Source organism: Suricata suricatta, chromosome 17, assembly GCF_006229205.1.
Source record: "Suricata suricatta isolate VVHF042 chromosome 17, meerkat_22Aug2017_6uvM2_HiC, whole genome shotgun sequence".
Classification (NCBI taxonomy): Eukaryota; Metazoa; Chordata; class Mammalia; order Carnivora; family Herpestidae; genus Suricata; species Suricata suricatta.
Window position 1 is genome coordinate 27,527,046 of NC_043716.1, and position 25,775 is coordinate 27,552,820.

The following is a 25,775-nucleotide window of genomic DNA, read 5'->3' on the forward strand; positions in this document are numbered from 1 at the left end:
GGCTGTGGGACGCCCTCAGTCACCCCCTCTTCCCAGTCAACCCTGCCTCTCAGTGAGGAAGCCGAAGGTGCCCCGGGAGGTAGGCAACTCTTCAGGTTACGAGTAGCATCTAAATTCCAGCTCAAGGGACCCAAGTGGCAGAGGTGAACTTTGGGGAGCTTCCCTCCTCTGTGTCACTGCGCAGACTACAACGCATCGAAGCACACCAGTGGCCTTCTCCTAAAGCCATGTTTCTCCCGGGCTCCCCGGGGCCGTGGCCATTCGTTCCCGGTTCACCCACAGCAGCTGGTTGTGAGGCAGGAGGGAGCCCAGGGGGCCGTTGTCGCTTCCGTGTTTATTCTGGGCCCCGGATGGGTGACGTCACCTCCAGCGGCCGTGGAAAGTGGGAGTCATGAATCATCCATGAACCGGCCCGGCCTCCGAGATAATAAATCGGATGTCAGCACCGCGCACTTTGCAGATCTGGTGCAGAGGTGCCGGCTTCGCCTAGGGCGCTGGAAACATTCAGACAGAAGGATGTGCTTTCAACTCTTCCCTGATAACAAGGCGGGGTGGCAAGTTGGGGAAGAAACTCTCCAACTTGTAGGGAGTGCTCCAAGGTGCGCAACTTTGATCACTGCAAAGTTATTTTTCTGTTCTGCCAGGTTCACCGGCCGAACCTGAGGGTTAAGAGAAGCACATCCACTTGGGCGCTCAGGCTGTTAATTACTGCTGTGCCCACTGGTGTCCTAGGACTGGGGACCTATGGGGGTTGCCATGTTGGCCCTCAATGGCATTAATTTAGCTCAGAAGCTCACTCTAGGATTGAATTTGGCAAATGTTCCTGCCTGGAAGAGTTTCTGAGACAACATAAAGAAATCCAGAAGTCTGGCAGGTTTTGAAGTTCAGTGTTGTCTCGCTGTGTTTTCGTATTTTTTCTCCAGCACAGAAGCTGGTACAGGTATGTAAGGACAGTAGGGTCTGTGTTGTCTCACACCAGCTCTTCTGATTTCCTCCTCTCTTTCTCGATTTCCCTAAGCATTGAAGAAGGAAGAAGGGAATGAACTGAGCTGGGAACACCTATGGAGTGGGTGTGGTTCGCATTCTTGAGAGCTGGGGTTCGGACAGCCTCTGGGCGTAACTGGCGCATCAAGTGACAACTCCTCAGTGTATTCCTTGGCTTCTAAAGAAGCGACTGAGCTCTGAAGGCTGCTATGTGAAAATGAAATCTTAGAATTCATCAAGGGTCTCTGCAGAAAAATATGGGTAACTTCAACCTGGGGAAGCCATGAACTATGTCAGGATTTGGGGGTCTTGTTCTCACGTAAAAGGTCTCCCCTCTCACAAACTTTGCTGCGGGGGCGGCGTGACGGGACAGGGGTGTGCAGGGAGAGGGGCTTGCCTGCCCGCTGCAATGGCAGCCCCGACGTCAGGGGCAAGCACCCCCCAGAAAGCGCTGCTCTGCCCTCCGCGTGTCCCCCAGGGCCTGCTGGGACAGGCTGCCACAACGTAGGGGCACTGAAAACAACACGGGGATTCTCTCACACTTGCCAATGCTAGAAGCCTGAAACCAAGGTGTCCCCAGCAAGGCCACGAGGAAATCGGTCCCGTGCTGTCCCCCTTAGCTTTGGGTATGGCCGACAATTCCCGCTTCCAGCTGCCTCAGCCCAGTCCTGCCTCTGCGGTCACATGTCCGTCCTGAATGCCCTCCCTCTTAGGATCCCAGCCCTATGGGATCAACCTGAGCCTGGCCTCATCTTAATTACATTTGCAAAGACCCTATTTCCAAATAAGGTCACCTTCTGAGATAAGAGGGGTTAAGACTTCAATATATGTTTTGAGGAGGGGATACAATTCAATCCACAATACTCTCCCCTCTCGGCACACTTGATGGCATCTGTGAACAGCACCCTAGAGTGTTAAACATTTCCTCCACTCACCAAGTCTTGGCCTTTATTCCCCAAGCAATAGTAAAAGTATTAGCAGTTAAACAGCATAAGCTATTATACTAATAAAGCTAATAAATACAGTCTCCTAAGTGTTAGATATTTCACACAGACCAATTACTGCACTTAAACCTCACGAGTCCATGAACAGTAACATTCCCCATTTCATAGATGAGAAAACTGAGGTTCAGAGAAGCTTAATAACTTGCCCAGGGTCCCACAGCTGAATTTGAACCCAGTAGTGTGACTTTAGACCTAAGCTCTCACTCCTTCTCCACATGACCCAGACACCCCACTACCTCCCTTAACAGAGTACTTGCCGTGACTTTTAAGCTACACCAACAGGGACACAGAGGAGGAGTCTGCGTTTGCCATATTATATAACGTTCCCATGTGTCTGCTGATCACAACACGGTTAGGAAAATACTTCTAACTTTTTTCTTTTAATTAAAAAGCATCTTCAACTTCTGGAATGGAGGATCGCCCCTTCAACCTCTCTCCCCTCCGGTCTGGGATAAAGTTAAGCAAACTATGCTGCTTTCCAGACGAGGGCCAGTCTGGCATTCTATTAATAGCACGTTGTCTGGGAGGGCCAGAAACTACTAAGAAAATCCTCATCTATCTATCTGACTCTCTGTTTATGGAAACTATAAAAAGGCAACTCAGAGTTGTAAAGGATGCTTGGCTGCATTTAATCAAATTTTCTTCTTTTGGATCAACCTGGTCCCTCTCCCGGGCAGGAGACAAAAGTCCAATGAGACAGGGCCCACACCTCATTCAACCAAGCACGAGATGCTCCTTTCAGAAACACTCTATGCATCTGCAAGCGTATGCTTTGTGTGTGAAGGAGAGGGGAAGATTATTTTAAAGATCAGGGCCTGAAAACAAACACAGTGTAGTTTGTTTGCCTAAAGAAGTTAAACTGATCGTCTTCTTCAGGGAGAACGTAAAGAAATGAGCCACATTCATCGTGGGCACGTTAGAAGCAGACTCAACTCGCACAGAGCAGGGGCGTCACCTGCACGAGTGAGCCAAACGGGGCTCACAGCTCTTTGGTACCGTGCCTGAGGTCGCACGTGTGGGAAGCAGGGAGGCCCGCAGGCTTGCGGTCTCGAGGCACAACACGGCGACACAGAGACGTGGGCGGGCTAGTGCGCGTCCGCTGAGCAGCCAAGCTCCGAACAGAAGCTCAAGTCCACAGCCGCATGGCAGCGAGGCTCCTCTGGGAACCTCCAGTCCCTGAGGGAGGTGGTGGCCCTGGCTTCTGGTTACTGGGTGCTAAGAAAGGGGGTGCTTTTAATCAAGTCGCCGTGCTGAAGGCTCCTTTCCCTTCGGGCCTGCCCACCCTGCCCTCACCGAGACCTTAAAACATGTCGGGAGAGTCAGAGCCGGGGCCTCTGTGTGAACAGGGCCCAACAAAAGCCTCACTGTCCGTCTCTACAGAAAACCCATTTCTGGGTCAATGAAGTGGCAAACCCTGGGCCCCCTCCCTTTCTGCTTCTGTGGGGCCACAGCCAGGAGGGAGCCAGGAGGGAGGCAGGAAGGCCTATTAGCTCACCACCATTCTGGTGCCAGGGCTTTTGTTCCAAAGGAAAGAAGTTTAAGATTTATACTTCAGCTCCAGAAAATGCAGGGCGCCCGGGGTGCCAGATCCCCCTGGCCACACAGGCTCCCTCTTGCACTGGGCGCCCCTGGCCACCCCCCACCCCCACCCCACGCTGGGGAGTTGAGAGCTTTGTGTTCCTCCGCGTCTACAAGGGAAAGCAGGTGAACAGAAGCTCGGCTACTGTGTTGATTAATATCTCAAGAGACAGCGCCGGAATGGGCGCTTCCGGAATTTAGTTAGCTCGGGGGAAAAAAAATTAAAGCCCTCTCCTTGCTTCCTGTCAGAAATAAAATTAAGGTCTCAGATCGATGTTGCCAGGGCTGGGGTATCTACGGGAATCTTTAACGGCCTCCTCTCCCCATGTTTTCAAATGCACATTCCCCTTCAACCCTGCCCTTTTAATTGGTTATTGGCGAGGTCATGTTTGCACCAATTTCTCGGGAAGGCTAATGGTGTTTATTTAAGGGGGAAATAAAACGTGCAGACAGCTCTGGGGGCTGGTCTCTGAGAGACGGCCCAGGGCGGGGGCTGTGGCTCTGGGCCCAGCTCCCCTTCTTCCCCCTCCACTGCTGTGCACTCCTGGTGGGCCGGAGGAGGTGCAGAGACGCGTCAGGTGACAGCTCAGGCCTTGAGGGAAATGTGCTGGGGGTGGGGGCAAAAGGTGCACAGCCTCGGGGCAAGGCCCCCACAAGGGAGTGAGGAAGCTGGGGTGCACCCCTCGTGGTGGGCACACGCAAGCACGCACGACCCCCTTACACAGCCCTGCCTTTAAAATGAGCCCACGCAGGAACACAGAACCCTGGGTCCTGAGCATAAATACAGTGGAGAAGTGCCTGCCGGTCCATTTATACCATTGTAGGACCTGGCGGCTCTTCCCCGTTCTAACTAAAGCACGCCCATCTTCAAGGACACCCGGAACTGTTTTCCAACAGAATCTCTCCAAGTACCCCAAGGCAGCAATTAACATCACTGCCAGCCACCCTCGTCCCACTCCCCACATCCCTTCTAGTCAGGGTGGACTGAAGGAGACTCCGTCATATTGAGTTTCTATCCTATTCTGAACATCCTCTCCTAGAGGCCTGGTTTATCAGTACCTTTCCTAAGCAGCTGCCTCACACTTACATGGCCATTCTGGGGAGAGAAGATTCTCTGTCACCTGACCCGACTGAGACCCTTTATTTGCAGTAAAGAGCCCAAGTGTGGAGCCACACATCATCCTATGGACTGCACTGAAAGTTCTGTGTGGCCAAGACCCTTGGTTGGTGTCTGTGGCCTAGAACACACTGGCTGCAGGTACAGAATTGGGATCAATACTAATAATGATCAAGCTACTGGTTTACAGGTTTCCAATAAACCCTTTGATATATCTCAGCAGATGAGAGGCAGATGTGAGAGGTGGGGACCCTGCAAAGGCATGACCCCAGCAGGCAGACGCCGGTGTGGGCCCCGAGGCCCTCGTGCCACAGGACCAAGTGTCATCCCCAGGTGTGGATCCAGGCAACCCTGCTGCCCTTCCTACCCCACCCACAGGGACTTCTTCCTCCCACAGTGTCCCATCCACCGGCCACAGAGTCCCAACCTCCTTTCCTAGGCAAGGTCAGACTCTCATGAGGAAAAACATGCATACGTGATCTTGGACATCCTACACCTTCGAAGGAAGCAATGCCTTTTATTTAAAAAATTTTTTTAAATTTTTTATTTATTTTTGATGGACAGAGAGAGACAGCACGAACAGGGGAGGGTCAGAGAGAGAGGGAGACACAGAATCCGAAGTAGGCTCCAGGCTCTGAGCTAGCTGTCAGCACAGAGTCTGATGTGGGGCTCGAACCCACGAACCATGAGATCATGACTTGAGCCGAAGCCAGACGCTTAATCAACTGAGCCACCCAGGCGCCCCAGAAGCAATGCCTTTTAATTTTTAGTTTGGTTTACACCTTTGTGAAACTCTTTTTACATCTCCTTCCTCAACTTTGGGAAATGGGCAGCAATGGACAAATAATTACAGCACGATCCTCAGTCATCTGTAGCGTCCATAAACCAGCCTGGACGTCAGAGGTCAATTTCAAAAGTGAGCATCTGGCAGGCAGACAGGACGTTAAGGGCTGTTTTTCCTCCTTAGAAAGGCATTATCTTCTATCACAGTTTCAGCTACATCTTCCTGGCACTATTTTAATAAATAAACCGATTACGCAAATTACGGAGACCTTCAGCTGCAGCCAACCTCTTGTTGGGCCGGAGGTGCGTGCAAGCTTCCAGGGAGAAGCGGACCGCAGCCCCACGGCCGGAGGTAAGCCCGCACAAGGCTCCTCCCTCTTCTCCCACATGGGGCCCTAGGTGATGCCCTTCCAGCCTGGCAGCTCCTGGAGGGGCGCAGCCACCCTGGGGAAGGACCCTCCAGGTAGGGCGCCTGCTGGAGGCAGTGCTCTTGGAGGGTCACAGAACTGCCTTGGCTGAGGTCAGCAGCGCAAAGCACCCTGTGTGGGGAGCCCGGAGTGTCTCCAAGCCGCTGGTCCTCTCCAAAGCCATTAGCACTGTACTTAATGAGGAACCATTGAGAGGAGCCCTCCATCACACAGAGCTGTATTTTCCTCTCAGTGTATCCATCCCTTTGCCTCTGGCAACGTTCTGGAGCAAAACAGGCCTGCTGGGTAATGGAAGCCGCAGGGAGTGAGAAGGCCCGCTCTGAGCCTCGGCATTCATCCCCTCTCCAGCTGACCCTCTCCAGGCAATCCCATAAGCTTCAAAGACACCCGACTCGTTTGCCACAACCACCCAGCTCTCCCTGATGGGCCAGAAGCGGTTCAGCCTGAAGGGCTGGGTTCGGAGGGAGGAACAGCAGAGCGCCCCCCCCCCCCAGGCTCCCTTCCCCGACAAGGAGGTGAACGTGAGATGTATTTCAGCAACCAGCTCCCCACATTCCTCCGCTTTCTCACACAGGGCTGATGGCAGTGGGGACGGATCCGAACCACTCCGCCCTCCCTCGCTCCCTCCGGCTCACCCAATAGCCTTGTGCCTCCCAAAGGGCAAATCAGAAAGGACACTTTGCTGTGTCTTCCCCTCCAGCCCCTCCCCGCCAGCCCCTCCCTGGGATCAATACCTAATGCTGAATTCAAGATCTTATCTGAGTTTTGCAAGGATAAAGCAACAAACTTTCCCCCAATGATAAAATCCTTTGATGATCAGCCCCAGATTTCTCAGACCGCTTCCTCCAACAGCTTTGAGAGAGCAAATGAAAGGACTCTGAGAAAACTGGAAAGCCACCTTCTTTCTCTCCCCGTAGGCACAAAGATCCTGTGGAAGGACTGAGTAGCCCAGCGCCCACCTGGCTGCAGGAACCTGCTATGTGGCCCTCCAACACTTTACATTGCCTCAGTTTCTCCATCTGAAACAGAGGTGCACCACAGTCCAGCAAGAAGGGCAGGTGGATGGGGTGCCTGAGTGGCTCAGTCGGTTGCGTGTCCAACTTTGGCTCAGGTCATGATCTCACAGTTGGTGGGTTTGAGCCTCGTGTCGGTCTCTGTGCTAAATGCTTGCTCAGAGCCTGAAGCCTGCTTCAGGTTCTGGGTCTCCTTCTCTCTGATCCTGCCTGCTCATGCTCTGTCTCACTCTATCTCTCAAAAAATAAATAAACGTATAAAAAAAAAAAAAAAGGGCAAGTGGAGAAGACCAACATGGAGGAGGCGCTCAAGAGGTAAAATCACCAACTCCCCTGCTTTAAACCGCTGCCTAGCACCAAGCCTGCAGAGCAGGGCTCTGGGTCAGACAGGCTGGGTTTACATTCAGCTAGGGACTCTGGGCAGCTGGGTTCACCTACGACCGTCATAAAGATTCAACAGTACCGGCAGGCGCTAAGCATGTGGTATAGAACTGCCCAGGAAGTGCTGGCAGTTTCTACCAAGAGTGTTACCATGGCCCGGTTAGCCCAGAACCCACTGTGCCACCACAGTGTGCACCGTCATGGGCACAGGATCTGCTGGGAGTGCCTTTGGAAGAGGCCCCCAGCTGTCTGTCCCTCTAGGATGTCCTCAGGGCAAGCCCTAGGTCACACGTGCTTCCCAGGGTGGGTTGCATCCTGTGACAGGTTAATGCAAGGTCAGCCCTCTCCCCCCAGCTGCAGATAGCCCTAGCTTCAGAATTCCCCGCGGCCTCACAGATCAGCTGCTCTGCGGCACCCCTGCTCTGCGGCACCCCTGCGTGCTAATCCCCATCTCCTAGGACCCGGATACAGCCCCTTCCCTCCCTCTCCTAGCTAAAACAAGAAGAATGAAAAAGGACTTATTCTTGAACCCTCTCAGTTAAAAGGCTAAAAAGGCAGAAACGGTATTTCAGGCTCTGCATCAAGGCAGCAGCAGAAGCCAGAAGGAGGTCTGCTCTAAAAGGAAAAGGGGAGAAGACGCCACACCTTTGGTGGGAGTCACGTGCTGAATGACCTTCTTCCTGTTTCCAGGGTGGAGGACTGACATCCCGGGAAGGCTCCTGGTCTCCTGTCCCCTGGATTCTTTCCCAGGGTGCCAGTGAGGTCCAAGGGCAGAGATAAGAGAGGAAGAAACACAGGCGGTCGCTTCTGTGAACGGATGTAATGGAGGGCCACCCTGTCCCTGGGGGACCAGTGGAGGACAGGGGCAGGGGGCAACCACTGTGGGGCGAGGAGTGGAAATCCCGCCCTGAGTTCTGGCTCACAGTGGTGGCCCAACCTAACGTGCAGCTTTCCGGACTGCAGCGGTCTCAGGTCCAAGGGTGCACAGGTGGTTTTCCCAAGGCCTGGGCCGGGCTGCGCAGCGGGGCGGGGCTGGAAGTTGGGGGAGAGGCGCTGTGCATGCTCTGTGGCTGCACGCAGGGCGAATAGTGGGGACATCTTTAAGAGGAGAGCCGGAGACAGGGCCAGCCCAGGAGAGGTGTCCTTAACTTCTGCTATGGCAGCACTTTCTTCTTGATAAGATAATGGGAAACAGGAAGCGGAGGAGGTGAAGGTAAGGTTGGGCCAAGGTGGCTGCAGGAGAATTTTATGTTCTTGGGCTTATCACCTGATTCCAAATGTACATTCCATCAGGGATGCGGGGCCCGCTTGTTCCACACGCAGGATTTGTGCTTCTGTTGGGGGATGTTCCATATTTTTTTAATTCTTTCCTCTCCAAAATGCTCTGAACCACTTAAGTATTCATCCAACTTGAGCGCCCAGTTCAAAGAGAAAGTCCTCAGCTGTTCAGAGGGGCTGGAAAGTGTGGAGGGGCCAAAGCTCTGCACAGAAAGACCCCCGGGGAGCAGACTTCTGTACAGGAGGGGAGGAGGGACAGGATATCGGGGCCTCCTTCCCTCCTGCTTTCTCTTTCCCCACTCTGCCAGCAGGGCCCCCAGAACCGCATACACTCCGGCTGGCTTCCCGGTGCGCACTCACGCCTGACCCTGCACTCAGAGGGGTTTTGCCCTGGGTTGAATGCTATGCTGTCACCTTGAAATTCTGCATAAGTTTTGAATAAGAGATCCTGCCTTCCACCCTGTTCTGGCTCCACAAATCATGCAAGGCATCTGCAGGAATCTGTCACCTCTGGCAGGGCAGAAGGACGCTTGGGCAGGCCTGCCGGGGCTGGGGGCGCAGGACTGAGTGCGCACCGGGGGCTGTGCCCACCCTCCTTCCTGCCAGTGGCCCCAGGAAGTCAGGGGAGAGCAAGCAATGACATCCCTGGGGCCGCTCTGCACATGGGGCTGGAAAATGGACCTTGGACAGCAATCATAGAGGGGCTGCCACCCAGGACCTCGGAGCAAGGGAAGAGGGTTCACCCACAGCCGGAGGCGTCTGGGTCAGAAGTAAGGGAGAATCCTGTCCGGCACTTCCTCAGGGGCCCAGCGCCCTCAGTGTGAACCTGCCTCTGCCTGCTATTAGCTGGGTAACGTGACATGGAGAGTCACCGGCCCTCTCACATCCCCCTGATGATGCACCTCCTTCCCTGGCACATCTGTGAGGGCTGCACAGATGATTTACTCTCCCCTCCAACATGGCCTGACCCAGAGCAGGACCTCACAAATACCTCTGTTTATGGATATTCAAAAAAGTGATAATACTACTGCCTACAGAGGCCACTCCGGAATCTTCCAGGAGCATGAATTCCAGCACCGAACAAAAGCGCCGCATTTGGATGGGCCGCACCCATCCTGGAGATAAATAGATGAAAACGTTCTTCTCAACAAACCCGTCCCCACATGGAGACCACCGAGAAAGAGCAGAATCTGAAATCAGCAGTCCTAGGGAGGAGTCCCTACTCTGACCTTGGGTTGCCCCTTCCCCCCTCTGAGTTTTGGTCACCTCCCACACAACACAGAGCTGATGATGGTGAAAACAATGAGAGCTAACCTACACACAGCGGATGTGTGTGTGTGGCACTCCGACTCTACAAGCAACCCTGTAGGAAACTACTAATATCATTCCCATTTTACAGATGAATCAACTGAGATAAAGAAGCTAAAGGAGTGAAATGATTTCCCTGAAGTCACAGGGTTGCTGTGAAGATCGGAACACACGATGCCTGTGAAAACAGTGCCCAGATATCCCCCGCACCTCCCCGAAGGACGCTGGTGGAGAACAGTCATGAGTGACCTGTCTCCGCACCCCCTTCTCCTCGTTCTCTCGGCCCGCGCTGCTGAGCGAGGCAGAGAACAAAGCAATCATTCCACACTTGTAAGCTCGTCTTTTCTTCCCTTGCCTCCCTGCTACTCTTCACCCTCCACCCCTCCCCATCCCTTCCCCACACACCCCACTGAAGCCCCAGCTTTCCGCCCGATTTTCCGTTTTCCCTTCTGAGGACACAGTTGATGGACGCACGGGAAGCCGACTGCCAGGCACACTCAGGACAGCCCCTCCTCTCCCACCCCCCATCCTTCCTCCCTTTCACTCAGCCTGCCTGCTCCCAACAGGAGAGACGTACAGTCAGCGCTGGGTAACTGCTTCTAATCACAGGTGACAGCAAGAATGTAAACAACACGAGAAACATCTAAATGCAATCCTAGTGGCAAGGAAACACGGCTCACTCTGGCTTCTCTCAAGAACGCGGCTTCCGGCCACCTCCCTTCCCAAGCTCTGCCCATTCCCGCCCTGTTCCAGGAGCCCTAGACACCAGCGGCTTCCAGAGAACAGGAGAATGGAACGCTAAGCCAGAGCCTTTGACTCTCCTTCCTCTGGGAGGATTTTCTAGATTCGTCCAATTCTCTGCTTAAAGCAGTCATTTCAGCATGTTCCTTTTTGGGGGGAGGGGAGGCACGGAGGTCAGAGACTCCTTCGAGAATCTGTTCAAAGCGATGCATCGTCTCCCAAGAAAAGTGCAAACATAAAACATTCTGTGCGCCATTTCGGAGGCTTAGAGGCCCCCAGGTGAGACCCATTTTCTAGAACATGGATGGGGCAGTAAGAGCGCGGGAGAAGACACAAGGAAGTGTAGTGCCCTCTAAACATTCCAGATGTGCACAAGGGCACTGCCAAGTCTGCAACTGCAGGCTGAATAAACCTTCTCTTCTGGCTCTTCAGGGTGCCAATGCGCTTCCAAACCACCTCCTTCGATGCAAATTGAGAACTCAGCTGAGTAATTGCTATGAATAATTTCCACTTGGATCACTCAGTGCTCAGGTCTAGCAAAGACTAGGAGAGCCAGCATTAGAAAGGTTTATGGGAACACGGGTTGGGTGTGGCCAGCTTTTAACTGTCTGGTATCCCGTATGCTGTGGGGTCCCTCCCTGAATACGGCCCTTCACCACACGGTCAGCTGACAGAAGGGGCGACCTTCCCCCACGGGGGCTCTTACCTCTGTGCCTGTTGGTCGTCTTATCAAACATCAGCATCGCATCCTCCACCTGGAAAACAAACACAGAACGGGGTCTGCTTTAGGAATTTGAAGAAAACATTTGAAATGTTACATACTGGTGGGGGGAGAAGGGTGGTTTCCATTATCAAAGCCAGAGGTGCTCATTAAAATTTACGTGAAGGGGCGCCTGGGGGGCTCAGTCGGTTAAGCGTCCGACTTCGGTCAGGTCATGATCTTGTGGTCCATGAGTTCGAGCCCTGCGCGGGGCTCTGTGCTGACCGCTCAGGGCCTGGAGCCTGCTTCAGATTCTGTGTCTCCCTCTCTCTCTGCCCCTCCCCAGCTCGTACTTTCTCTTTCTCTCTCAAAAATAAATAAACATAAATTTTAAAATATTTTTTAAAAATTATGTGAAAACACAAAAAATTAAAAAAAAATCACTGGCTGTCCTATCTTTCTGCCTAGCGCAGCCACAGCTAGCATCTGGTATACTTCCCTGCAGTTTTTGCCTTAAAAAACTTATGGCCATTTTAACATAGTTTAGATCATACCATATATAGATTTCCCCCTAGTTAATTTTTAAAATATAATATTACAACATTGCAAACACTTCTCAGATTACTACACTGTGAATATTATGTTTTTCCCCAATTTTTTTATTATGGTAAAATATACATTAACATTAAAATTGCCATCTTAACTGTTCTTAAGTGCACAGTTCAGTGGTATTAAATACATTCATAACACTGACCTACCATCCCCACCATCCGTCCCTGGAACTCTTTTCATTTTGTAAAACTGACGCTCTACCTCCATCAAATAATAACTCCCCACCCCCTTGTCCTCCTCAGCCCCCGTCAGTCATCCTTCTGTCTGCTGTCTCCGACTGTGACGCTCCAAGTACAGAGGACCCCCCCATCTCCAGGGCATACATTCCAAGACTCCCAGTGGATGCCTGAAACTGTGGATAGTCCCCAACCAAATATCTATCATGTTTTTTCCTGTACATACACACCCATGTACCTATTCAATTTATATGTTAGGCACGGTAAAGGATTTAGCAGCAGTAACTAATAATAAAATAGAACCACCACAACAATATACTGTAATACAAGTGATGTGAATGTGGTCTTCCTCTCTCAAAATATCTTATTGTACCGCCACTGTTGAGGAGAGAGGATAAGGTGCCAACGTGATGAGAGGAAGTGGGGTGAAAGACGCAGGCATGTGACGTAGTGCTAGGCTGCTACTGACCTATGATGATGTCAGGAGGGCCATCAGCTCTACGACCACAGTTGACTGCAGGAAACGGACACCATGAAGGAGGGGGGACTGCTGTATTTCATGGAAGTAGAATCACATGGTATTTGTCTTTTTGTGACTGGCTTATTCCACTTGGAATAATGTCTTCAAGGGTCGTCCATATTCCGCTGTATGTGTATGCCACATTTTGCCTAGTCACTTGTCCATTGACGGGTACTTGGTCTTAGCTACTGTAAATAGCACCGCCATAAAACACGAGCGTACAAGTATTTCCTTGAGTCCCTGTCTCCGAGTCTTCTGGGTGTATGCCCAGAAATGAAATTCCTACATCGTAACTTTATTTTTAATTTTCTGAGGAATTGAAATACTGTTTTCCACAGTGGCCATTCCATTTTACATCCCCGCCAACAGTGCACGAAGGTTCCAATTTCTCCAAACCCTGGCCAGCACTTGTTATTTTCCGGGAGTTTTTAAATGATTTTTTAAAAATGTTTTTATTTACTGATTTATTTATTTTGAGAAAGAGAGAGACAGCATAAACAGGTGAGGGGCAGAGACAGAGGGAGACACAGAATCAGAAGCAGGCTCCAGGCTCTGAGCTAGTGGTCAGCACAGAGCCCGACGCGGGGCTTGAACCCACCAACCGTGAGATCATGACCTGAGCCACAGTTGGGTGTTTAACTGACTAAGCCACCCGGGCACCCCTATTTTCTGGGAATTTTTGGATAGCAGTGATCCTCGTGGGTGTGAGGGATTGTGAGTACCATCTTGATGGCTGTATAATATTTCATGGAGTGAGAAACTGTAGCTCACTCAAGTATCCTTCTGTGGATATTCAAATGGTTTCTGGTTATCAACAATGGAAATTTAACATCTCAATTATTATGCGCTGAATTGTGCCCCCTTCCAAATTCTGATGTTGCAGTCTTAACCCACCCCCACTCCTGTATCTCAGAATGAGGTTGTATTTGGAGATGGGGTCTCCAATAGGGATGTTATGGAGTTAAAATGAGGTCATTAGGGTGGGTCCTGATCCAGTAGTGACTGGGGTCCTTATAAGAAGAGGAAACCTGGACCCAGTCAGGTACAGAGGAGAGACTGACTACCAGAGGACACAGAGCAAAGGTGGCTGTCTGCAAGCCAAGCAGAGAGGGCTCAGAAAAAACCAAGTCTGCCCATCGTGGACTTCCAGCCTCCAGAATAGTGAGAAAATAGATTTTTGTTGTCTGACTACCCATTCTGTGGTACTCTATTGTGGCTGCCCCGGCAACTAATACATTCATGCTAGGACCTTTCAAAACTATTGAAGAGAAGAAAACACCAAAGGCATCCTCTGTCTCTCTTCCTATCCCTCCCTCAGTCTTTCGAGCATCCTGCAACCCTTTTGAATATTTCTAGCACCAAGATTTCGGGATCCACGCTCCATTCCCATGTAGATCTCAAGAAAGTCACCCTTACGGACCCAGATTTGGCTTTTGAATTCCACTCCTTGTACTTAATGATGCCATTCTTTATTCTCCCACAAAATACACATCCTTAGTACACGTGTGGTCCTAGCCAATCGGCTCCTCACCTGGGGACTCTCCCTGGCTTGGCCAGGCATGCAGCCCAGTCTCCTCATTCATTTTGTGCCCCAAGATGGGCAGTAAAGCTACAACTCAACCGATGTGGTCCTGGGCAAAGCCGCCAGCCCAAGGGCTCTGTGCCGGGGGCAATGTCAGTACCTGTGTGGTTGGGAAGGACTGAGCCCTGCTCACTGGAGCTCGAAGGCTCACAAATGAGTTTGGGGGCCGGAGCTGAGCCAGCTGAGAAAGGGAATCATAGGCTATTCATTCGTCACTCCTCCCAGACTACCATCTCTGATGGAGGGGAAGACACTGGGCAAAGCAATAAAACCAGGCTTAAAATGCTGCCTCCAGACAAATCAAATCTATTTTTCTAGAAGCTATCACATAGAACAGAGGTGGGGGGAAGCAAAGTCAAAGTAAGAATGGAAGAGGGGGTAGGCCAGCCAGACATAACCCTCGAAGGGACTGGCCTAGCTTAAAAATCCCTTCCGGAGTCAGGGCTCACCCCCCCCTTTGTTGCTAAGCAACCGAGTCTGAACAAACAGGCTCCTGGGGCCTTCCCCGTCTGGTCCCCATTTCTAAAGTCAGTTACTGGGAGGACAATGGCCTTACACGGTGACTGCTCTGCCAGCAAGGAGCTACTCTCTCTCCACCGGGCACCAGGCCGAGGCTAGGAATGGGGTGCCATCTCCAGACCCCTCCGCAGCTGGGCAGGCTTGATGGCCCCACAGGCTCCTGAGGAGGCCACACTCACCACAGGCGTTTGCCTCCGTGCACTACTCAGGCAAAACCGCCAGAAGATCAACTGGTTTGTTTGTACACAGAGCACTCACACTTGAGCATATGGTATTGCAGACTCAGACCCCAGGGCCTCGATAAGAATTCCAACGCCTGGGGTGCTGGTGGGTGGGGGGTGACGCCTGCTGGGTGTCGCGCAGGTAAATGTGACATCTGTTTCATACCCATCTCCACATTTTCTAAGATGCTTGCCAAGTCCTTATTTTGAGCTAAAAATGCCAAACAGTAAGGAAAACAGCCTTCCTTCTGTGTTGGCCATGTTTTGATACTGATACTCAGATCCCCTCAAGAAATAAATATTTTGAATTAAAATAACAGTATTTTCAACGTCCGCCCTTCCCCCTCCACAGTGCATAGTCGGCTCCCTCTTTTCCTTCCTAAGTTTGGGTGTTTTCTGACGCTACCCTCCCAACATTCACTCCGCCCTGGGGAGCGAGGGGGAGGATCTGTGTATGTTTTTAGGGCAACCATTGTCGTAAAGAATAGAGCTCTTTCCTCTATAGTCCAGTCGCACAATGGGACTCGCAGAGACCTCCTGAATAGATAAAATGTCAGGGCAAAAGAGAAATTCTATTAACACTTTACAAAATAAAACATCTGAGAAATAGCTAGAGAGGAAAAAGAAAGCAAAAAAAAAAATCAATATGGATAAGACCCGGTGCTTGGGGAAGGGGCGGGAGGGGAGAAAACTTTTCAGCGATTGCAAAACACTTATTAATTCAGAGAAGCCATCAATGCAGTGGAAATCTGGCAGAACAGCAAAAGCCGAAACTGGGAGAATTTGAATATACAAAGACTGAATAGAATGAAAAACACGGCCTCACATACGGGGCTGTTTCTCACGGTTCTATGAGAATCAAACAGAAGCAGCTTGTGTGAGTCTGCATCACGGGGGGGGGGGGGGGGGGGGGGGGGGGGGGGGGGTGAGGAGCAAAGTCAAGGTAACTGGTAGTCGACCCCAGAGAGAGCAAACTGGTAACTGTGTCTCTGTCTGCCTGCCTGCCTGCCTGTCTGTCTCTCTCTCTCTCTCTCTCTCTCTCTCACACACACACACACACACACACACACACACACACACACACACACGGAAACCAGGTAGATCAGCTGGCCATACAGAGTCATCAACTTCAACATAAAGACCGAACCTCCTTCAGGGTTCTGGAATAGAGAGAGTTGGGGGGGACACAGGAGTTTTCCTGACCTCAAGTAGAAAACACCACGAACTCATGTTAGAGTAGCACTGGTATTTGTTTTGTGTCGACAGTGCCTTCACCAGGCTTACATATTTCTTTGTCCCAGAGGTAGGGGTCCGCGGGCCTAGTGGTCTGGGGTTGGGGGGTGTCCCTGGAGAGATCGAGAAGGAAAGGAGATATCTGAACCTCGCCATACTTTGTCCCACATCTTGACCCATGCTCGGTCTGGTTTAAGAGCTCACTCCAACGTTGGGACGTACCTTTTAATAACTCAGGACAGGTTTCCAATGCCGCCTGGCACTGGTGGTATATTGAGCGAAAAAGCAAGGTAAACTAACTTTTAAACAAGATGGCTGGGGATGGGGATGGGGATGCTCCCCCCACTGTGCCGTTTGTTTCAACACCAGGAAGTCCTAAACATGTATTTGTCTTCACCAGGTTCAGACTGCACTGTGATGTCCTCGGAAGCATGTGGCATGCACACACCACACCTGAGAGTCAATGGTGGGCAGCTACGTTGTTGGCCTCTACGGCCCATGGGGGCTGCGGGAGGGCTCCTCAAACTTCATCCACGTCAGAATCACCTGGCTTTAAAACACAGACTTCCTCGGCGTCACCCTTAGATGTCTAATTCTGTGGCCATGCTCATAACACCAGACAAAATCTCTCCTCCAGAGAAAGCTGATGCACTTTGGTGTGGAAACCATTCTCCCCCTTTGTTCCTCATCTCCTGCATTTATGTCCTAAGATCCTGAGAACAATGATGGATCCAGCGATGGAAAAGATGACAGACAGAGAAACTTCTTAGTGACAACCAAGCCGAACCCAATGCAGGAGACATCTGGATTCTACCAGGACGACAGATACTTCCCTTCTAACAGATACACTCTAGCTAATGCCTCCATCATCCAGCCAACTCAGTCTGGATTAGAAAATTGAGCTACTGTTACCTTTATTTACTTATGTGTGGCACATATTTATCAGGCACTCACTACTCGCAGAGCACTGGCCTAAGTACAAGGAAGAGACCAATTACGTCAGACCATGGTAGACTGTTTGCATTGATCTCCCCAAAGTTTTAATCCTGTAATTTCACAGTTCCTCTCCCCAAAGAGGCAGGGTCTATCTCTCCATCCCATGATCTGCACTTGACTTCTATGGTCAGCAAAACGAGGTGGGGTTATGCCCACATTGGTCTGACTTTGGGAAGGGTTTCATGTTTCTGCGTGTTCTCTCTTGCACCTTTGCGATCACCAGGAGAAGGGCATGCCCAGGCTAGCTGGCTAGTGGGCGAGAGGCATGTGGAGCTGGGCCAAGTCTCCTTAGTCAGTCCCAAAACATGCATGTGACCCCAAACTTGCAAGTGGGCCCAGCCAAGATCAGCAGAATTACTCCCAGTGGACTCCAGACAGGTGACACGAAGAGCTATTGTCTGTGCTGAGGTTTTGGGATTGTTTCACAGCATTCCTGTGGCAATAGGTAACTTGTACGTGGTCCCTGTTCAAAAAAAATTTTTTTTTTCATCTACTGGAAGATACATAGTCTCAAGTAATACTAGACAATGAACAAAGGCAAGAAAAGAATTGGAAGGAGGTAAAATGTGGGATGTGGGCTGAGTATGAAACTGTCATGTTCTGCATTCCAAGCGGAATACACGTATTAGGGTGGGAAGGGACCGCTTCTAAATGTCACCCTCGCAACAAGGTTGGAGACAGAGATCCCAGAAGTGCCAGAAGAAATTGGCAACATGTTCCTCACTAAATGAGCACCGTGAAAATCAGCAATAATTAGCACTCAAGTCAGTGGGTTATGCCTCTCTAATCCTAATTCATTTAACGAATGAGCGAACCTTCCTTATAGTGAGTCAAAAGGTTTATTGTGAGCCAGACACTCTTGCTGGGTGAATTTAAAAGTCGCCATTCCGTGTTGACCTTATCCAGAGGGGAGTCTTTAGCCAGCCCAACTCCTGGAGGAAACCTTTCAGGTCACATAGCAAAGAAACTCCTAGAAAGAGATGTCATAAATTCTGTTGGTCAAGATGGATGGCCAAAGGTTGGGACCCTGGAGCGTGCCATCAGACAACTGTTCCTTCTGCCTGCAGTTTTGGCTCCCCAGTACACAGGAGGGGAGTGAGGCTGATTTAGGGACATAGGAAACTTGTCCCCGGGAGGGGATTCAGTTGCTGGTACAAACTCTGCAGGTGCGGAGAGGCAGTGGAGGGGGAGGCAGTGTTGCACAAAGCATGGGAGGACCCAGGTTCCAGCCCAGATCCACTGGGATCTCATGGAGACAAGTCACATCCCTTCTCTGTCCTTAGTTTTTCATCTACGAAAAGAGGAACCTGAGGCGGGCCACCTAAGATCCACTCGTAACGACTCTCTGCCTAGCATGCTAAAACAGACCACGGAGTCCCCTAGGACAACAACATCTAAGAGCCTCCGATTCACCACTGGTCCTCCCAAACTCAGTTCCTTCAGGACGTTCCAGAGCCTGTGGCCAACGCATGCTGAGAAACTTCCCACGCCTCTTGCGATACAAATATGCACACCCACACGCCATACGCATCAAGAACAAAGCAGGAAATGGCACTTCAAATGATCCCTAAATTATCTGGTCAGACACAGGAGGGAGAGGAAAGGGAAAAAAAGAAACCCAGCTCTTCAAACTCCCCCGGAACACATGCCCTTGCATTTCGCTTCCTGCTCCCACTCAAACACTTGAAGAGTTAGTTTAAATAAACGCCCGTAAACGCGATACCATACTGTAATGCGTAGGGCTTAACAGACCTTATTATGGTCTATAAACTCAAAGCACTAAAGTCACAAGAGTGGAGACTCACATGCGAGGCAGGCCTGCCCAGGACAGAGGCGCCTGGCATCGGTACCGGAGGGGGAGGCTGTCTCCCCCGGGGGCTGTTTCAGAACACTGGATGGCGCTGCTCTCTGCTGCTCCTTCCCACCAGCCTGGAGGGAAACCTGCTCCTGTCCTAGAGCTCAGCGGTGGCGTCTTAGTTGACTGGCATGACACTTTTCCGGCATGCCCCTGGCCTTGCGATCAGTGAGGCTGGTCTGTCGTTAACTGCTGCCCAAAAGGGAGGATGGAAGGGGAAAGGATGCAGGCTGGAAGATCCCATTAGTTCACACTGAAATACAGATCGGTGGTTTTCAACCTTGACTGCTCACCAGGATCACCCAAAGAACCTTTAAAATCCCCGCTGCTGAGTGAGGCCACACCCCAACCTGATAAATCACATCTCCAGAAGGAGGAGCGGGCACAGTGGTGTTTAAAGCTCCCCCGTGATCCCAGGGTGCAGCCAAGGCTGAGAATCCTTGTTCTAAATGGCTAAATACAGCTGAGTTGAGCGTTAATCAATCTGTGTGTGGGCCATGGAGCAAGCTGGGGGCAGAGGTGGAACGGGCAGAGGGGTCCCAGAAGTAAACGGGCCCTAAGGGAAAGGGGTAAACATTTAACAGGCCTGTGGCTGCCTAAAGGTTGGCTCTTTATCCCCTGACAGAGAAGTCAGGAGCAGCACACTGGTCCTTCGTCACATGCCACTTTTGGGGAGCTCGCCCTGCCTTGTCTTAGTCTTGGACTTTAGAAAACCTAATGAAGCCACCGGTTTTCTCACCCCACTAGCCTCTGCCTGCAGGCCCATCTCAGATTCTATTTTTTTTAATGTTTATTTATTTATTTGGGGAGGGGGCAGAGAGAGAAAAGGGAGAGAGAGAATCCCAAGCAGGCTCCATGCTCAATGCGGAGCTGAATGCCGGACTTGATCTCATGACCCCGACATCACAACCTGACACAAATCAAGAGTCGGATGCTTAAGTGGCTGAGCCACCCAGGCTCCTCCCCGGTCTCAGACTCCTGTGTCCCCCTGGCTGTGGGGACGCAAACTTCTCAGCCGCCCCCCGGCCTCTGTGTGTTTTCCCCTCCAGGACTGCCAGGCATGGAGATGCCCGGGTTTGTGTAGCTCCTGCCCGGGCACTTATCCCTTCACTCTGAGACTCCAAACCTTCTAGACTGCATCCACCTGCAATGTTTTAACTCACACCCCTGCCTTTAATTGATTAACAAGAAAAATCATCTGCTGAATTTCTCCTAAACCTTTTTTTTGGTAGTAAAATGTACCTAACATAAAATTTGCCATTTTAACCATTTTTTTAATTGGTACACAGTTCAGTGCATTAAGTACATTTCCTAAACTCTTCACAGAAGGCTCCTAAATCTTTGCAAGGCCAGAATGTTCCATCCCCGTGGGTAAGTAAGGCTCTTCTTTCCCAGCCCTATTTTTCTCTACTTTTACTTCTTTTTATTCTTGTGGGGTCATTTCATTTTCTCATTTAACTTAGCAAACAAACACACACTGGTGTTGATCAGGAAGCAGTTACAAATCTAATAAATGATGTCTGTCATTTGGTTCAGAGACTGATTGCACAAGTTAGTATCAGACTCTAAGTTATGAAATGCCTATCCTCCACCTCCCCCCAAGACACAGTGAGAATTCTAACAGCTGCCATTTACTAGTGCTTAACAGGCAAACACAAAGCTCATTTAATTATGAAAAGCTCTCGGGGAGATATTATAATGCCCATTATACAGGTGAGGAAGTCGTGCTTAATGACTTGCCTGGAATCATACATTGCAATAAACAGTAGAGCCAGGATTTAGAACCAGAGGCCACCTACCTCTTCCCACTGGTCTCCCTTAGTGCTGGTCTAGTTTTTGAGTCCCTGGGGCTTAGTGTAGTGTCACTGCCTCCTGAAAGGACTTATAAAACTTGACTTAAAAGTGTACCGGCGGGGCGCCTGGGTGGATCAGTCGGTTGAGCGTCCGACTCCTGATTTCACTCAGGTCATGATGCCAGGGTTGTGGGATCAAGCCCCTGTGTCAGGCTCTGTACTGAGTGTGGAGCCAGATTCTCTCTCTCCTTCCCTCTGCCCCTTGCCCCTGTTCCTGTGCACGCGCTCTCTCTAAAATTAAAACAACAGAACTCTACCAGAAAATTAAGAGAATTGATGAGATAAACGAGGAAGACAGACACACGTTGCCTTTGGTGGCCTCAGAAGAGGAGGGAGTGATTTGAGAAGAAAAGGAAAAGGAGGAGGAGAGGAGGGGTCTCTTCCTTTAGGACTGGCGACATCAGAAAACCCACAGATCACTTGGCTGTTCTGAAGTCACAGAGAGCCTGCTGGCGGTAGCGCTGGGACTGGCAGAGGGGTCCCAGGACTCAGTATGGTGCTCAGCCCTATGACCCCCGCTACACCGAGTCATGAGAATTCTGCGTGTCCCACTTCCCAGGACTGTCACAAAAGCTCCAGTGGGGGCTAGGGAGTACCTAGCATGCAGAACACGATCGCCAGGACCGACGCTGTCACTACCCCACCCCTGCGCTCTCCTTGCAGAGCTGGCTCAGTGCGCTCTAATGGCCACATGCGCGCACACACCCCACGCACCCAACTCTGTGCATCTTCCCACGGCAAACGGGTCATGCTGAGGGACAGCCGCACAGCCGCAACCAGCATGACCTCAGGAGACTCCATCTCAAAACTGGGCAGGGGGAGCGAGAGTCTACGGAAGCATGGCCGGGACAGGGGGCTCCATTGGGACTGAGCAGGCGAAGCCCGCGGCCACACCACCGGGGACGGAGAGACAGGAGCCGTCTCTGGTGATGTGCGTGCCAGGGCTCAGACAGGAGACGGCGCAGGAAGGGAGGCGGCGGGAGAGGGATACCAAGAGACGCTGGGCACAGGCGGTTGGAGGAGACGCAGTTGGTTCCGGCAGGCTTGACAGCTGTCACACGGAAATGGCAGCTGGCCTAATGGCCTCTTGTGAGAGGTGCCTTCGAGTGGCGGCTGCGGTGCTCTGGAAATCCGAGGCCTGTTTACAGCACTGGTTGTGCGTGCGTGCATGCATTCGAGTGTGCGCGGGGGGCGGAGGGGAGAGGCAGGCAGGCTGCCGTCCCCCTCTCCAGCCTCTCCCCAGCAGGCCTCACCTACCGTGAAAAAGGCCCAGACCTACCAGCTCCGGAGGAGACGGGCAAATCATTAGTGGAGCACTGATGTGCCGTAACACTCTCTTGCATTCCCATTAAACAAATACTAAACTGCTAATTGCCAAAATAGATCTCCACGACTCTGACCGAACAGGGGGAAGGGTTTATAATTACCAAGTGTGAAAATGCACAGCCTGTAAATAACCACCTCATCTGTCCTAATACGGGCTGATATTGATGGGCATGAAATAAACATCAGGACCAAATGGAAAAAGCATCCCCATCTCCTGTGGCCAATGTAATCGCGAACGGTGACAAGCGTAGCTGTAGCCATGCGCTTGGGGAGGGGCGAGGGGGAGAAAGAAGTGTTGCAGGCTTGGCATGCCTAGGTCCGCATCCTGATTTCAGTCCCTTGGGCCATGTGCATCTCTTTTTGCCTGGAAAACAGGGTGGGTAAATGGCACGGTTTGGTGATGGGGTGGAGGGCTTGTCTGTACCCAGGAAAGGCCAGGGTGTGAGGCAGGAGACCTGTCGGTGCATGACTCTACCTGTGCCCATTAGCACACTGGCTGGTGAGGACGGACAACCAGGGAGAGGGAGAGGTTTGCCAAGGTGACACGTTTGTTCATTAAGCCAGTATTTCCTCAGGCTCTACTGTCAGGACAGCACAAAGAGTTGCAGAGGACAGGTGAAAAAAGAATGTGGGTTTAGAGTGACCCTTGGGCTTTCAGACCAACCTGTGCCTCAGTGGCTCCAATGCCCTGCTGTTCCCTGCCACAGGGAGGGGAGGAGGCAGATGGGTCCAGTAGCTTTCAGACCCTACCTCTCTCCCTGACTGCACCTGAGGAGGGGTGAGGTGAGAGCCGGAGGTCACAGGGACTTTGCTGCAATGTCGCGAGCCCCAGGCCCTTCCTCTCCACCAGCCTGTGATTCTGAGGAATTCGGCCGAACAACTGGGGGGAGGTTTTTCTACACTCAGAATCACAGACTCCGGAGTCAGAGAGGAGGACCCAGAAGTCACCTCTCCACTTCCCGCCGAGTACAGGAATCTCTTCTCCAAGGCTCTTTTGAACCCTTTCTGCAGCTTCAAAGGCTTGGAGCGTCTCTGCCCCACCCCCTTGGTCGGCTGCTCAGGCCTGAATTCAGTGCACCAGCACTTAGATGCCCGAAATAGTAACTTCCTCTGATCTAAAGCCCAATTTTGGCAGACGGCAGAATCCTGTGAACGGCATGGCATCAGGCACCTGAATCTGAGTGTCTAGGGCCACCAACCCCAAAGCTCCCTAACGGGGCTTTACGGGGCATCTGAGGGAGCCCCTGCTCCTTCCCCACCAGGCAGGCTGAGAGCTGATCTCCTCAGCCCCCAGGTCGCTGAACTCAACCCTGGGACCCTGGGTCAAAGCCCCAGTTCTAACCCTGACCCAAAGACTTTATGACACATGAGCAAATTAAGGAAAGTATGCACTACATACTATTTTAAAAGGAACCCTGCTTTGTTACTTTTAAGTTCCCAAAGCATTTTCAAGTAATGGCTAGCAAAATGCCCCCAAGAACAAAGTTCAAGTGCAGTAACAGGCCACAGGATTCAGTTACTTGGCAAAGCTACTTCTTGTTCAGAGAAGATTATCCAATCTTCTGGAAGAAAAAAAAAAACCCCAAAACATAGAGGAATCCAGCCCGACTTGGAGTGGTGGAGTAAAAGGAGGCTGGCATGGCATCCAAAGTCCTGTGTTCGAATCCCACCCCTCCATTTCCAACTACACACAATCTCAGGCAAGACTTTCCAGGGCAGTTCCGTTTCCCTGTGTGTAAAAGGAGTCATGATCGTTACTGACCTTCACCCTAGCTTGGGAAGTCGAAGTTTTTAACACACATACAGGCAGGCACTTGGTCAGTGGTAAATAACTGCCCTTTGCTATTGCTAGTACTCTGCATACAGTGGTGCTTAACAAACGTCTGTTAGATGAGGGCTGGGTGAAGGGATGATGGACTCTGTTGTGACTACTGCAATTCCGATTTTGAGAAATCGGTACAAAGGACGAGGTTTACCCTCAGAAGGGCGCCTTGCGGTATGAACTGTGTCAGAATGAGTCACACGGCAATGAAGCCTGTTTCGGAGAACAAGGGGAACGGGAAGAACCCGCCGAGAGCATCCAATGGCGGAGCAGTCCTCGAAATAAAAAGAATCAGACTACGGGTACACAGCTTGGATGGAACTCAAGGGAATTATGCTGACTGAAAAAAGTCAGTCTCAAAGCTTATTCCATATCGTATGACTCCATTTGTGTAACATTCTTGAAATGACAAAATTACAGTGATGGAGAGAGTGGTGGTTGCCAGGGGTGAGGGTGCGGGATGTCTTCGTGATGACAGAACACTTTGTGGGGCGCCCGGGTGGCTCAGCCGGTTGAGCGTCAGCTTCGGCTCAGGTCATGATCTCACGGTTCGTGGGTTAGAGGCCCGCGTCGGGCTCTGTGCTGACAGCTCAGAGCCTGGAGCCTGCTTCAGATTCTGTATCTCCCTCTCTCTCTGACCCTCCCCTGCTCACACAGTCTCTCTCTGTCTTTCAAAAATAAATTAAAAAAAACATAAAAAAAAAAAAGGACACTTCTGCACCCTGACTGTGGTGACAGTCACTCCAACCCACACACAGGTGACCAAATTCCAAACAACTGTGCATGCACACACACACACACACACACACACACACACACAGGAGTGGCTGTTAATACTGAGGATGTACCAGCATCAGGTTCCCGGTTCTAACAACGTGCGACGGCTATGGGAAATAGTATCATCGCGGGAAGCTGCAGGAAGGGTGCACAAGAGCTCTTTGTACTGTTTTCACAACTTTCCGGGAGTCCTACACTACTTAAACATAAAAGTTTATAAGAAGTTTTTTTAAAAACCACAAGGGGGCTCATTATTGCAAGAAATTCAGTAGCAGATCAGTTTATAATGCAAATAAAGATGCCCTAATTTCTCTTAATCTGGATCCACTAGGCATACAGAAGGCACGCTTAGAGTAGAGAGACGGATTCCTTAACCTGGATCCTGTATTTGGCACTGGCACACGGCACTCCGGAATGTTATTTTGTCACATGAGCATCTGTGTCGATCGACAGTCCCCACCCGTCCCCCAACATACTTCATGCACAGCTCTGCCTGTTTGCGGAACTAATACAAAAATGAGTGCACACGCAGTGTTTGCTGACGGAGTTTCAGAAAGATTTTGCAGGATAAAGAAAAAACTTCAGACAGAAAAGAGCCTCAAGTCTAGTGGTTTCCAAAGTTCCTGTTTTTTTTTTAAATTTTAAGCCCTCAAGATGCTCTCTCTCATTTTTGAAACATGGCTATTATGGGTCTCGTGATATTTCATATGCCAACAGATTATACCTATTACTATGTCTGAGGTGTGGGAATGCGCTTATCAATACTCACCATAAGTGTAAACGGGGGCTGTGGGCAGCCTGAGGCGGCCAGGGACCTCGGGGGCTGGGACACATCATCTAACCCAATCACACCCAAGGGGCGCCTGGGTCGCTGAGTCAGCTAAGCGTCCGACTTTGGCTCAGGTCATCATCTCCGTGTTTTTAAGTTTGAGCCCCATGTCAGGCTCTCTGCTGTCAATATTGGAGCC

At 51.1% G+C, this 25,775-nt stretch overlaps 1 protein-coding gene across 6 annotated transcripts in view; it reads right to left on the minus strand.

Annotated features, from left to right (window-relative positions):
* The window catches only part of MSI2 (musashi RNA binding protein 2), a 379,699-nt gene that overhangs the window by 123,468 nt on the left and 230,456 nt on the right, over window positions 1-25,775 (minus strand). For all 6 annotated transcript variants that reach the window (XM_029929166.1, XM_029929164.1, XM_029929165.1 and 3 more), the window contains exon 7: window positions 11,322-11,370. In XM_029929166.1, the coding sequence (XP_029785026.1) occupies window positions 11,322-11,370 (49 nt within the window). The remainder of the gene's footprint in view (window positions 1-11,321; window positions 11,371-25,775) is intronic.